The sequence below is a fragment of the Bos indicus x Bos taurus genome, chromosome 5 (assembly GCF_003369695.1).
Source record: "Bos indicus x Bos taurus breed Angus x Brahman F1 hybrid chromosome 5, Bos_hybrid_MaternalHap_v2.0, whole genome shotgun sequence".
Classification (NCBI taxonomy): domain Eukaryota; kingdom Metazoa; phylum Chordata; class Mammalia; order Artiodactyla; family Bovidae; genus Bos; species Bos indicus x Bos taurus.
Window position 1 is genome coordinate 39,970,958 of NC_040080.1, and position 14,596 is coordinate 39,985,553.

Genomic DNA, 14,596 nt, shown 5'->3' on the forward strand with positions numbered 1-14,596 from the left:
CTGATGTTCTCTAAGTATTTGAATTAACCTCTGAGAACATAATGAGTCTCAAAAATATATATATAGGACAAAGTTAAAAACATATTTCTTTCTTTCTTTCTTTTTTTAGGTCACACTGTGCAGCATGCAGGATCTTAGTTCCCCAACTGGGGATCAAACCTGTGCCCCTACATTGAGAACACAGTCTTAATCACTGGACTGCTAGGAAAGTCCCTAAAACATATTTCTTTGAAATATTCTCTAGACCCCCATCAATTAAATACACATAAAAGTAAAATGTTTACACAGATTCTTCAGCTTTTAGAGAAAGGAAGTTCAGTTAGTATAACAGAACATTTAAAAATAATTATTTAACTTCATGACTCAGGGAACTCAAACCAGGGCTTTGTTACAAAACAGAGGGGTGGGAAGGGGTGGGAGGTGAGAAGGGAGGTTAAAGAGGGAGGGGACACATGTATACCTATGGCTGACTCATGTTGATGTATGGTAGAGGCCAACACAATATTGTGAAGCAATTTTCCTTCGATTAAAAATAAATAAGTTTGGGGGAAGAAAAGTACATACAGCACTTCTAAGCAAGATACAAGATAAAAACTATATGGCAAAGGTTCAAAATGGAAAAAAGTTATTTATACTGACCTAGTTCAACAGGTTTTTCCAGATGCAGCAAAGATAGATCATCGTTGGGAGGAAATTGTGTGAAGCTGGGGTGAATGTACACAGCTTTCACTGGTATCAAATCACTATTTCTTATATTCCCCAGGTAACTTCTTCCTATTACCAGGTAGTCTGTGACAGTACTTGTCACAATAAAAGGGAGTGAGGAAATAGATTCCACTTTTAATTAGGCCATCATTTCTCAGAACTACTAAAAATATATTCTTTAACATTTCTAATCCACATTAAAATCCTTATTATCTTGAATTCATAGGAAACAGAGGTTTCTTATTAATTCAGCCCTTGAGAAAAATTTTAAAGTGTCTACTTCCTTGTCTTCATAATGTCAGATAAAAAATACTGAATAAAAAATTCAGAATTTTTTATTCAGTATTTTTTATTACAATTAACATTCATGCTGCCTCAAGGTAATAATCATATGTATTATAATCATAATATTATGCATTATATGATGTACTTATGTAATGGTCACTGAAACTATTCTGAAAGTTATATTTACTCCCTAATACAGTGCTTCTCAAAGAAATGTCTAGGGACCACATGCATTAAGTCTAGCACAGGTATTAAAAGTGCAAAATTCCAAACATAACTCATCAACTCAAAATTCAAAATTAATACTCTAAGATTCCATTTATAAAAAACTCCCCAGGTAATTTTAAGCACATGAAAGTCTGAAACTGTCTTAATAAGTATGCCTTCTTATGATTTACCTGTATCAAAAGGAAGAGTTGGGGGATAGTATAGAAATTGAGTTTTTAGTTCACTGAAGGCTCATGATAACCACATTATTTGATTAGATGCTTTTATTGTAAATCCAATTTCAGAGACGTTGAAAATGTTGTATCTACTTGTGCAGCTATGGGACACTGTGCAACAGCGTCAGCTGTCATGCTGCTTCTGGGAGATAATACTAAAAACGTCAAGCTAAGACTCCTCTGAGGGAGTTTTCAGATATCTCCATATCATATTAAGATCAAAAGTAAGATAAAATCAAAGAAAACAAATGTTCCTTTTTAAAGGACATTCCTTGAAATTCTTTCAAACTTTACAGATTTATTTTGGGACTGGGTATGATCATCAGACAATCCACAGGAGAGTAAGGAGGAAAGGAAGCCACATATAAGCAACCCCTGGGCTCTAGGCTCCGTGCTGAGAAACTGATGCAAAAATGTGAGATCTCCATTTTTATGGTTGGAAGGGAGGGTGTTGTTAGTTACTTACTAATTAAATTATACCTAGAAGCAGAAAGCTGCTCTTAGAATTAAAAGCTATTAGTAGTAATTTTATTAGTGAAGCACAGAAAGTTTCATCAACCTAATACATTCATTCATTTGCAAGTTGGGGACTGTATCAGTGGGAGCTGGTGCTTAATGTTTCTCATGATGTGGGGAGAGAAGGAGTGTACCCACCATGGGCCCTCAAATAGCTCCTTATCAGCACCCGCCGCATCCCAGAACCCCCACCACCCAGGCACACACCTGAAGTTACAGTGTGCCGCTGTCAGGACCCACCGCCTCCCAATCAGAGCACCTCCACAGTAGTGATGGCCTTGGTGCTGCAGACTGACCAGCCAGGGCCACGACATCACAGCGGCTGCACGGCCACCAACCACCCTGGGCTCCCCGACCTCTGCAGGCAAGATATTTGTATTCCTCTCAAATCCTTCAATGAGAAATGGGTCAACAAATGGAACGCCACATGAGTCTTGAGCTGGCTGTCTTCTGGTATTGTTTTCTACTGGAAGCCCTTAGAAAAAAACAACAGCAAAACATTAGATAGCAATACTTATGAATTTCTATTTAAATCTCAGAAGGCATTTACTCCTTTTGTCAGTTCAAAACTAGCATTATTTGCAAGAGATGAGACTCATCTTTTCTTCCAATGCTTTTAAATGAGCAAAAATCAACAGTTTACTAAGGTATTAATATACACACCATGTTAATATACTCATATTAAAACACATATCTTTAGGTGAATTGGAACACAAATCAATTTTTTTAAAAAAGAAATAAAAATGTTGCACTTAATCATGAAATTATTGGAGATTGTTCTTTCTGTAGCATCATTTGTGTTATCCCAGTACATATATTTAGACACATCAAAATATTTTATGCTCTGTGTATTCAAAATAAGTTGTATATATAAAGGAAAATCATAAGGAAAATGTATAGCAATATGTTTACTCCATTCTCAGATTTAAAAAGAAATTTAATAGTTAAGAATTTCCTTAAATATGAAGAAAACTAAATTTTTCCATAACCATATAATTTTGGAGTGATAGGATATATTCCCAACCCAGGGATCGAACCCAGGTCTCCTAAGATATGCTCACTTGTTAATTCTTTACTTGAGATTATTTTTTACACCAGAAAGCTATTTAAAACAAAAAATTTATAGCATAGCGGATTTGCACTTGATTATTCAATACTTAAGTAAAATCATTTCTACTTTCTTTTCAGATATGTATAAAACATGGATTCCCTCTTCCTTTACAAATATGCAAACTCTTCAAAATTAAGACTATCCTGGACTTTAGGGGGAAAAAACCCACAAAAGGTATTTACTAAAACATATTTTTTATGCATCAAGTTCACTGCATTACTGTATGCTTTTATTGCATTGGTAATCCACACTTTATGTGGTAACTCAGATTTTGGGGTTGTTTGTATACATGTATCACAGCAATATTTTATTAGTATTCAACTTACTTTACAATACTTTAAAAAAGAAATGAGGCTAAATATTTTTACTGTGAGAATAAAGGGTCAGTTTAAAGATAAAGCAATGGAAAAACAAAAGCAATGGACGCAGAAGAAGGGTCAATTAGGTGAGCAGGCCTTTAACAATTAAAAATCACATCTATAGGGGACTTTGTTAGTGGTCCAGTGGTTAAGACTCTGTGCTTCAATTGCAGAGTGCACGGGTTTGGTCCCTGCCTGGGTAGGGAACTAAGATGCCACGTGCCTTGTGGCACAGCCAAAAAAAGAAAAAAAATCACACCTATAGGACAATGTGGTTCACTAGTCTAGGGCTCAAATTCAGGACTCTTAGGAGAGCCTGTTCATTTCACTATCCTAAGAAAGACTGTTGTTGCTTAGTTGCTAAGTTGTGTCCAACTCTTTGTGATCCCATGGACTGTAGCCCTCAAGACCCCTCTGTCCATGGGATCTCCAGGCAAGAAATACTGGAGTGGGTTGACATTTCCTTCTCTAGGGGATCTTTCCAACCCAGGGATTGAACACGTGTCTCTTGAGTCTCTGGCACTGGCAGGTGGATTCTTTACCACTAGAGTTACCTGGAATCTTAAGATAGACTGTCATAAAAAACAAAAAAACAACTTTGCATTAATGTGGATTATTTGAATTTTCCTGCTATTATACTCTAATCAAGAAAATCTCCTAATAACAGATTCATTAGGTTTAGTCTTAAGCACAACTAATGAAATGCTAGCTTAAAATCAGATAGACTAAGTAGGAAAAAATCAGTACATTTGTTTCTATTTTATGCAGAAAAGGTAATATATCTAAAATATTTTGAGGGTTCTTGGTGGTGGTGAGGAGATAGTTACTTAATAGAAGAGATATGTAAACAAAGACATGGAAACACATTGAACTCTCCTCTTGTTTCAGCTTGAAAGCCCCACAGGATCTTTTAAATAGCAACTCACTGTCTCTCATGTTTATTATTTCTCAATTAAAAACAACATACACACATATAGACATGTACACACCCCAATTAACTTTATTACCTCACATGATCTATGTGAACTGCCAAAGTCTCAGTCCGTAAGGAATGGTCTGAAATGAGCTTATCCTGTTTTTAGTATTAAAGTGATTGCCACTGATCCCTAAACCAGTGGGCTCCAGGTTCTGTTTTAACGCATATATGGTACCTGCTTTAGTAGATATTTTAAAACAATTACTTACCATTAATAGGCAGTTGGATCCCAATATTGCTTTTCTGTGATGGCTTCTGTGTCATATCTTCCAAAATCAGTTTAAAACCTCTTTCTCCCACAGACTCATCAGTTTTCAAATTCACAGTTAGGTAAGCACCACTGGATATCCAGACAAATTCTTTCTTGGAGCCACATAAATGAGCTGCAATGTGAAGTATACTCAATAATCAAAATACTTCTGTGTAATTACATGGGTAAAAGAGGAAGGAGAGAGGGGACATTAAATTCCAAACAAATCTTAACAAAAGAATGATTATCAATAATGTAAAATCAAGATTCTGAGGATGAAAGTCATGATTTGATTGAGACAATAAAAGGGTATAGAGTTTAAAAGATCAAAGAGAAAAGACTGGGCTAGCAATTGATACGGAAACAATATACAATTTGTGTGGCAATCTTTGATTATAAGGGTGGTTAAAGAAGCATTTCAATGAAGATATATGGACAGAGAAATGGAAGTAATGGGATACCATTATGGACCAAATGTTGGTGTGCCCCCAAAATTCATATGTGAAAATCCTAATCCCCCATGTGATGGTATTAGGAGGTGTGGCCTGCAGGGGTGACCTGGTCATGAGGGTGGAGCCTTATAAACCCTTATAAAAGAGAACCCAGAGAGCTCTCTAGACCCTTTTCTTGTCTTATGGGGAAATAGCAAGAAGACAGCTATGAACCAGGAAGCAAACCCTCACCAGACAGCAAATCTTGAACTTCAAGTCTTCATAACTGTGAAATAAATACTTGTTATTTAAGCTACCCAAACTATGGCATTTTTATTATAGTAGCTAAAACTAAGACATGTAGTCTGTCCAAATACAGACTAATGATGATCCTTTCCTAATATAGAAACACAAAAGTCGTCACAAGGGTTGTCCTGATAGGTGACAGGACATTTGCTGTAATTTATCTATACAAGCTGTAACTGAAATTCTCTCAAACTAAATGATACACTATTGATTTGTCTTAAAGATAATGTTTTTTGAGGAATCTGGGCAAGAGAGATGGGGAATAGGAGAAAGTTAATCTCTACATCATTCTTATCCTTGAAGAATCTGTTTGGTGAACTGGATGTCGTGGGTAGCTTTGGAGAGGCACCATGTCAAATAAAGGCATCTGTGTAAAGTCAACTAACACTCTGCAAGTTTTAACATAATGGAAATGGGAAAATGTTATTCTGCTTTTCAAAAAGGAGTTTGAGGGTTGGCAGAGGGGGAAGGGTAGGAGACAGAGAAAAACAAAGAGGCTAAAGGATTTGCAAAGTCTTATATCAGTGAAGTAGTGTAGCTTAGTCCTTACAGGCTTGGATTCCAAAGTCAAACTGCTAGTCTGGACTAGTTCTATTAGCTATGTGGCCCTAGGCAAGTTATTTAACCTCTCTGCCACAATTTTCTCATCTGTATAATTTAGATTAAAAAAATATGGGATTATATAAAGTTATATTTATGAAGCATTATAAACATTTACTAAGTAAAAAAACCTCAGCAAAATTTTATAGCAAATTATTAGGTGGTTTTTGAACACTTTAAGAAGGAATCAGTGGTCATGAGCAACTAGCATGGGATCCTCTACAGGCCATATTAAATTAACCTAATTTAATTTTTGGAAAGAGCTAATTAGATGGTGGCTAGGGGGAATGAGATAAACTTAATGAATTTTGATTTCAGTGGAGCACTTAATAAAGTACCTTACGATGTCCCTGTGAACAGATATAAAGTGTAAGTGGATAATTATATGACTAGGGAGCTTCACAGCTGATTAAATAACCATACAATGTTAACCTGAAGGGAAGATCTGATGGGTATGAAAATAGTTCTACCCTCGGTTCTGCCAAGTACAGTATTGCTGTTAATGGCTTAGGTAGAAATACAGGTAACACATTTACAAAACATGTAGGTTTGAAATGGGTAGCTGAATGAGAAGTAAAGAACTACGTTAAATATAGAATCTTAGTGATAGTTTAATCTTTCATCTAGCACTGAGTTCCTTCTAAAATAACCTTGGACATATGTTAGCTGCATCTGAAGATATTATGTGGGACTTATGAGCATTTATTTTCTCTTTTTAAGCAGTTCTAATTGCTTGACAGTTCTTCCTTATGTTGAATCAAAAGGCATCAGTGTAATCATATGGTTAATGGAGTGGCTAAGGATATAAATGAATCAGAGTGCCTGGGCTTTAAATCAGCTTTCTTTACTTTTAATTATGTTACCAGAGGCAAGTTCCTCAACATTTTTGTGTTTCCTTATATTTAAAATGAGGATAACACAACCTACCTCCATAGGACTGTTAAGAAGATTGAGTTATAAGTTCTCAGGACTATGCATGAATAATGGTAAACATTCAACAACTATTAGATATTACTAGGCAGAACAAGTTTTATACATGGCTGAGAGTCTACGGAAATTCCATAAATACTTGAAGAGAAGAAATTGTGATCCTTCTGTCTTCTCTTTTCTCTAAGATAAACATTCCCAGGTGTCCACACCCTTCAGCATCCTGGTCATTGTGTTCTATGGATGTGTTCCAAATTTTTAATGTTCCTTAAAGTTGTTGCTTGACCAAAGATGATATTTCATAACCAGTATGTCAGGGGCAACAACCAGACAGACTGGATATTTACAGTGAAGACTCGTGAGACCAAGTTAGTGAATGCCAGCTCAGTGCCAACACTAAATTTAACCATACAAGGGATCTTATCTCTTTTGTCATAATTCTTTACTAACAACACTGCATTGAAAATTTGGAATCATTTGAGACTTTTGAAATTTGATTTCAAATATTCTACTTCCCAAATTACCACTTTTATGTATCCTAATCTATTAGTATTCCCTTGCTATAATTGATCTCTCCATGACTTCTTACCCATAATCCCATAAACTATGTACATCCATCAATCTCTAAGAAAGTGAGAGATTTTACTGTAAAGGGAAGCAGAGAAATGGGGCAACAGCTAACTTTCTTGTCTATTTTTATTTTAATCATGGGTAATAATAGAATATGTTTGAAACTGATGAGAATGATAGAGGAGATTGATGATGTCAGAGAAAGCATAACTAAAGGAAATTTATGAGAAGCTAATAACTCTCAAATCTATATCTTAAGTCCAAACTTCAGGAGTTCTACTTCTAACTCCCTACTGCCAACTCAACCTTAGATGTATCATGGCATTAAAAATTTAACATGACCCAAATAGATCTTTCACCACAAATCCGTTTCTCCCTCTAGTATTTCCCATCTCTCTAAATACCACCACCTCTGAAAACTTCCTACTATAAACTTAGGAGCCATCCTTGATCTGCAGATCTAATTTCACATTTATTCCATCAAGAAAGCCTATCAGTTCTCCAGATCTGTCCATTTTACCTGCATTCCCTTGTTACCATCCTCTTGCAAGGCAACTTTAGTACCTAAACAGTACTAAAAGAACATTCTGCAATAATGGGAAGTTCAATATGAGTGCTGTCCAGTATAGTAATCATTCACTACATGTAGCAGTTGAGCACTTGAAGTGTGGCTAATACTACATTCCATTTCATTTTAAAATTTGAATTTAAATAAGAACATGGGTTAGAGAGCATAGGTATAGATTATCATAATTGCCTCGTAACTGCAGGTGTGATTCACCCTGACAAGGGGGGAAGGGATAGTGAGGGAGTTTGGGACAGACATATACACACTGCTATACTTAAAATGGATAACCAACAAGGACCTACTGTATAGCACATGGAACTCTGCTCAATGTCATGCAGCTTGGATGGTAAGGGTGTTTGGGGGAGAATGGATACATGTATATGTATGGTTGGGCTTCCCTTGTAGCTCAGTTGGTAAAGCATCTGCCTGCAATGCAGGAGACCTGGGTTGGATTCCTTGGTCGGGACGATCTCCTGGAGTAGGAAATGGCAACCCACTCCAGTATTCTTGCCTGGAAAATCCCATGGACACAGGAGCCTGGCAGGTTACGATCTATGGGGTCACAAGAATCGGACATGACTGAGCGACTAAGCACACATATATATGTATATGTCTGAGTCCCTTCACTGTTCACTGGAAACTATCACATCATTAATATGTTATCCAGCAATACACAATAAAAAGTTTTTTTTTTAAAATAATTCACTTGTCACTCTAAAATCCATTCCCAACATGGTAGCCACAGCAGCTCTCAAATTAGTTCCTTGTCCAAAACCTTTAATGACCTCCCACTGGATGGGAATAAAGTCCACTCATTACCATAACCTGAGCTGTATGACCTGAGGGAAAAACCTTCATCTTCTACAACCTCACCTCATTCCAGTCCGTCCTCAATCTCTAGCCACTCTGATCTTTGACAGTTCCCAAAGTTACCAAACTATTCCCATATTCAAGGCCTTTTTCTCATTTATTTTTTCATCAAGTATTTATTTTCAGGTAGTACTTTAGACATTGGAGATAAAGCAGTGAACAGGAGACTAAGTTCTGTTATCAGGATATTTTCATTCTGGTGGAGGGAAACAGATTCTAAACAAATAAATATACATGCTGCCAGGTCATGATTAACGCCAAGAAGGAAAAGTGTAAGAGGATTATTTAGATGATGTGGTACAAGAGGCCTTAGATTATATAATATCTGGACAGATACCTGAACAAACTAAGGAAGTGAGTCTTGAAGTCACACTGGGGCCAAGCAAGAATATGCTGTTAGTCCAAGGAAGAATAAAGAATCCAGTGTGCCTGGTTTTGGGTGAAGGAGAAGGAGAACGGTAGGGTGTAAGGTCAGACCTGAGATACTAGACACCTTCGCACATGCTATCTTGGCCTTGCCTGACTGTTTCCTTGTCATTCTTTGGATCTCAAATGCACTCCTTCAATGAGGCCTTCCATGACCATCTTAACTAAAGCAACTGTGTACCCACTATTATTCCATACTGCTGCTGCAACTAATTTCCTTCAGACTATGTTGACATAGGGTTTCCCTGGTAGCTCAGCTGGTAAAGAATCCACCTGCAATGCGGGAGACCCCAGTACGATTCCTGGGTTGGGAAGATCCCCTGGAGAAGGGATAGGCTACCCAATCCAGTATTCTTGGGCTTTCCTGGTGGCTCACATGGTAAAGAGTCCACCTGCAGTGCAGGAGACCTGAGTTCAATCCCTGGGATGGGAAGATCCCTTGGAGGAGAGCATGGCAACCCAATCCAGTATTCTTGCCTAGAGAATCCCCATGGATAGAGGAGCCTGGCAGGCTATAATCCATTGGGTCACAAAGAGTCAGACATGACTGAGCAACTAAGCACAGCACACATGTTAACAATCAGTAATTATTTGATTATTATTTATTGTTAAATACTATTATTAGTTTTTTTTTTATTATTATGTCTTTTCAGAAGAAGGTGGCAATGATCACTTCTGAACTGTTCACCATTGTGTCTTCAAGATGTCTAACACTAGAAAATGCTCAGTCATGAATTAATCTGACATGTATATTTAATATGGTGTTAACTAGTTACTGATGTCTTACCTTTATGGGGTAAATGAAAGAATGAAGAAAAGATGAACCTTAATTTTGCTAATTATTTTCATTAATATAGTGTAAAACCATTGCAATGAAACCAGTCTGGAGGCTGTGTACCATTCCATCTATATTCTCAGAAATAATTAAAATGTAGCTAATGAATTCTCTTTAGGTGAGAAAATATTTAGTAAGAAAAGATAACTGAGACAATATAGACAATGTGGATCTATATTTGGGCTAGCTCTTCTCATCAGATGGGAGAATAGCAATAGGGTTCAATGTTCAACAGTTTAACAATGCTTATAAAATTGCATATTTCACTGAACTAAAACTACTGTAAGTATATAAAATTATATGAAATAAAACTGTGTAAACTAGCAAACTAATGTTAGTGACCTCACTTTTATATAAAATTGTGTAAGCTAATTACAGAAATAAGAGTTGTCACATTTTTAATGTTTTGACCCATGAATTTTTGATTAATCAGAACTTTTAAAGATGAATAATGTTGCCAGGTTGAAAAATAGTAAAATGAGAAATAGGAAAGCAGCCCTGACATCTAGAAACTGGTCCAGCACTCACAACTGAATCAGGATCTCCTATTAGATACAAACAGTCTCACAGGACACCAACATCAGACTGTCTCTGAATCTGTGATAAGACAAAAACAAGGTCGTCTATAACCAACAAAACACCAAACATTGACCTCTCGGCTAAAATGAAGACTTGTTACTTCTTTACCAATTACAGTTTTACCTGTACTCTGCTGCTGCTGCTGCTGCTAAGTCGCTTCAGTCGTGTCCAGCTCTGCGAGACCCCATAGACGGCAGCCCACCAGCCTCCCCCGTCCCTGGGATTCTCCAGACAAGAACAATGGAGTGGGTTGCCATTTCCTTCTCCAGTGCATGAAAGTGAAAAGTGAAAGTGAAGTCGCTCAGTTGTGTCCGACTCAGCAACCCCACGGAGTGCAGCCTACCAGGCTCCTCCGTACTCTAGTCACGCCTAGATACCCAATCATAAATTTGCCCCACTTTCTCACCCCCTTCCTGCAAGCAATCTAGAGCAAATTTCACTTCCTTAGTGTGGGTGTGCTGTCATGTCTGACTCTTTGCACCCCCATGGATTGTAGCCCATCAGGCTCCTCTGTCCATGGAATTTCTCAGGCCAGAAAACTGGAGTGAGTGAGTTGCCATTTCCTTCTCCAGGGGATCTTCCTGGCCTTCCCAATTGAACCTGCATCTTCTGCATTGGCAGGCAGATTCTTTACCACTGCACCTCCTGGTAAGCCGTTCCACTTCCCTAGAATTTAGAATTTGGGCTTTCAATGGGTAATTTTTAAGAAAGTCCTCTTCCCTAGACCCTCTCCAAAATTACTCATTCAAAACCCAAATCCTATAGGGTTCTTTCTACCATCCTGTTAACACTCCATGGTTTTCAAGGATATGTGTTTTCTTTTTCCAAAATGAGTAATAAATCAAACTTGTTCAATTCCAGGTGTGTTCCAAGGGTCTTAGGTTGAAAGGCATTCTGGAGAATTATATCAGATAATTCTGGATCTGATACCATAGATGATTCATATTAATCTTATGGAGAACTAACAGCTTGATATTTTGTGTCTCCACCACCTCTATTCTAATTGCTTTAGAATTCTTGGCAGGAACCAAACTCACTGATAAGAAAAAATTTAAGTAGCTTTGGAATTTCAAAGTACATTGCTAAGCCTACTGATGTTATAAATCCTAGAATATCACAAAAGTGGTTAAGATCTTTGTAAAAAGATAGCTTCAAACCTCTTCTCCTGTCCTTTGTGATAGGTGGATTGTAATGGCATCCTGATTAGCAGAACTGGTTGGAAATTAGAGAATGGGATACAATATTGAATTACAAAATCTTTGGAAAAGTTCCCTCTATGAGTCAGTCTCAGGACATTGTCTGACATTCAAATATAGTAGACGTCATGTGGTCATTAAATCTCTAAAGATTATTCAAGTTAATTGGGCCTTTTTTTTTTTTTTTGTAATTTACCTTGTATCTAAAGAGAGCTACCTTTATTGTGAGGATGAAATCTAAGTAAACACATTTTCAAAAAGCTGCCTAAAAATGCAGTTTAGGCAACAGAAACTCTTCAAATATATGACTTCCTGAGAAAAACAAAATTAGTGTGCTCTCTGATGATAAAATGAGATAGGAATCACTGAAATCAAGAAAAGCTGGAATTAAAGGTGAAGAGCCATTGAGTGTGGTCTTATGCTCATCCCACTGTGTTTAATAATATTCAGGATTCTGATGAAAGATCTGATGGAAAGTCTCTGACAGCAAATGATATTGCTCCCAAGGCAAATCTAGATCATGTTTGCCACATATATAATTATATAAATGTTCTTATGAATGGTTCTCAACATAGGACATTTAAGAAGGTTCAGTTTACCAAGTAATCTTGATTGCTGATCTGGTCCATCATAAATATTGAAATAATCCCATTCACAGTTCCAAGATTCTTCCATTATAAAATCTTTAATCAATGCCTTCATTTTATTTCCAGATATAGAATAAAAAGTCCAAGTGCAGTTCAGCATATTAGGATAAATGTTAGGATAATTGGGAGATGTGATCTCAAAAGAACTAACTGCAATCAGATCCAATATTGGACACCCTTGAGGCAAAAAGAAAAAAATATTGTATGCAATAGTCAAGGAGCTGAGTTACTACTTTTTGGATCTGGTTTTAATGTCTACAACAGGTCATTAAAACCTTAAACTGCAATGTACTTCTATTAAGTTATATTACTCTTTACTTCCATAGATCCTTATATATGGTGACACAGGGTATAAATGACTTTTGTTTTGAGAAACTGACCTTTCTCAAAAGAAGACAAAGTTCTGTGACTTTAACTCACAAACTATGAACCACTAAGTCACCCACATATACATTGTGATGTAGCTTTGTTGCTTATCTTTAGCACGCAATCTTCTAAACCCCTGAGTAAATTACATACTTCTAAAATTCAGCCTATACTAAAAATTATAATCATTTTATTTGGTAAGGAAATTTGGATCACTCTCAGATAGTTGAAATCAGGATATTAAGGTTCACAAGGGCCAAGAAGCTACTATACCAAGAAGAGAACTGAGGAATTTAATGACATTTTGGATTTACTCCAAATGCTCTAGGCATTATTCAAGACAAAATTAATGCCACCCCAAATTGATTTACTTCATCAGTAATCTTGTCATTTTAGTTAACTGTGCAATGGCCCAGCAAAAATAGAGGGTGAAGGATGTCAAAGCACAATCCAGAGGACATAAAGTATATGGAAAGAATGTTAATGAATAACAGAGTTAAAATAGGGGGATCTCATAAACAAAACATGTATTTCTTACACAGTAATCAGATAAGGTGCCACCTTCTTACTCTCTACTCTCTGATCTGCCCTAGGTCTCCACTACCTCCAAAGTTTGACACTCAGAAAATTAATATAAGTTCATATCTCATTATAAAGCAAATAGAATAAGGACACAACACTGAGAAGTCTTTGATAGCAGTCAAAGTATACTTATTCCTAAACAGTGTTTAGCAGAAGGAAATTCCTCACTCTATTCCTATATCAGGTAACCAAAGGCAGATCAACAAAGCCAATTCCTTACCTCCTTTATCCTCTTTACCATTAACTTTAATGTTTCCTCTCATGGAACCTAGAATAAGAGAATTCTTAAGGTCAATATATCCTAATTAATGCTTTATATTTTTTATTTTTTGTTTAAGTGATACACTTACATTGGAGAAAATTTCCAAAAGACAGATTTCAAAAAAGGAAATAAAGTCTCCTGTAATTCCATCCTACAAGTAACCAATACTCATATTTTAATGTAAATCCTGCTTTTCCCTAAGCTATAGTGTACATTTTTTTAAAACTGTATTTCACTTTATATCATTGTAACTTCCCCCAATTGTGAATATTTTTCCATATGACTAAATATCACACATATATTTTAATGGTTCACATAGATATTAATGTTACAGTTTCCACTGATATATTTTGATTTGTAATCTCATGAGTATGAATGATGAGTCAGACATTTTAAAAAATATTTATTTATTTATTTATTTTTGGCTATGCTGGGTCTTTGTTGCTACATGGGCTTTTGTCTAGTTGCAGTTCATGGGTTTCTCATCGTGGTGGCTTCTCTTGTTGCAAGCATGGGCTCTAGGGCTCGGGTTTCAGTGGTTGTGGCATGTGGGCTCAGTAGTTGTGGCTCCTGAGCTCTAGAGCACAGGCTCAATAGTCGTGGTGCACGGGCTCAGCTGCTCCACGCTACATGGGATCTTCCCAGATCAGGGATCAAACTTGCATCTCCAGCATTAGCAGGCAAATTCTTTATCACTGAGCCACCAGGGAAAGCCGAATGAGTCAGATTTTTAACAAACTTCACATACAGGGTGAACCTATAACATTTCTGCTGTTGTTGGAAAAA

General features: G+C 36.7%; 1 protein-coding gene across 3 annotated transcripts in view; it reads right to left on the bottom strand.

The window, feature by feature from the left end:
* The window catches only part of LOC113892602 (ovochymase-1-like), a 92,698-nt gene that overhangs the window by 5,433 nt on the left and 72,669 nt on the right, over positions 1–14,596 (bottom strand). For 2 of the 3 annotated variants that reach the window (XM_027541629.1, XM_027541628.1), the window contains exons 19-23: positions 13,769–13,816; positions 12,553–12,777; positions 4,605–4,778; positions 2,157–2,424; positions 640–800 (exon numbers count right to left, since the gene is read on the bottom strand). In XM_027541629.1, coding sequence (XP_027397430.1) covers positions 640–800; positions 2,157–2,424; positions 4,605–4,778; positions 12,553–12,777; positions 13,769–13,816 — 876 coding nt within the window. The remainder of the gene's footprint in view (positions 1–639; positions 801–2,156; positions 2,425–4,604; positions 4,779–12,552; positions 12,778–13,768; positions 13,817–14,596) is intronic. The other variant, XM_027541630.1, reaches the window with a different exon arrangement.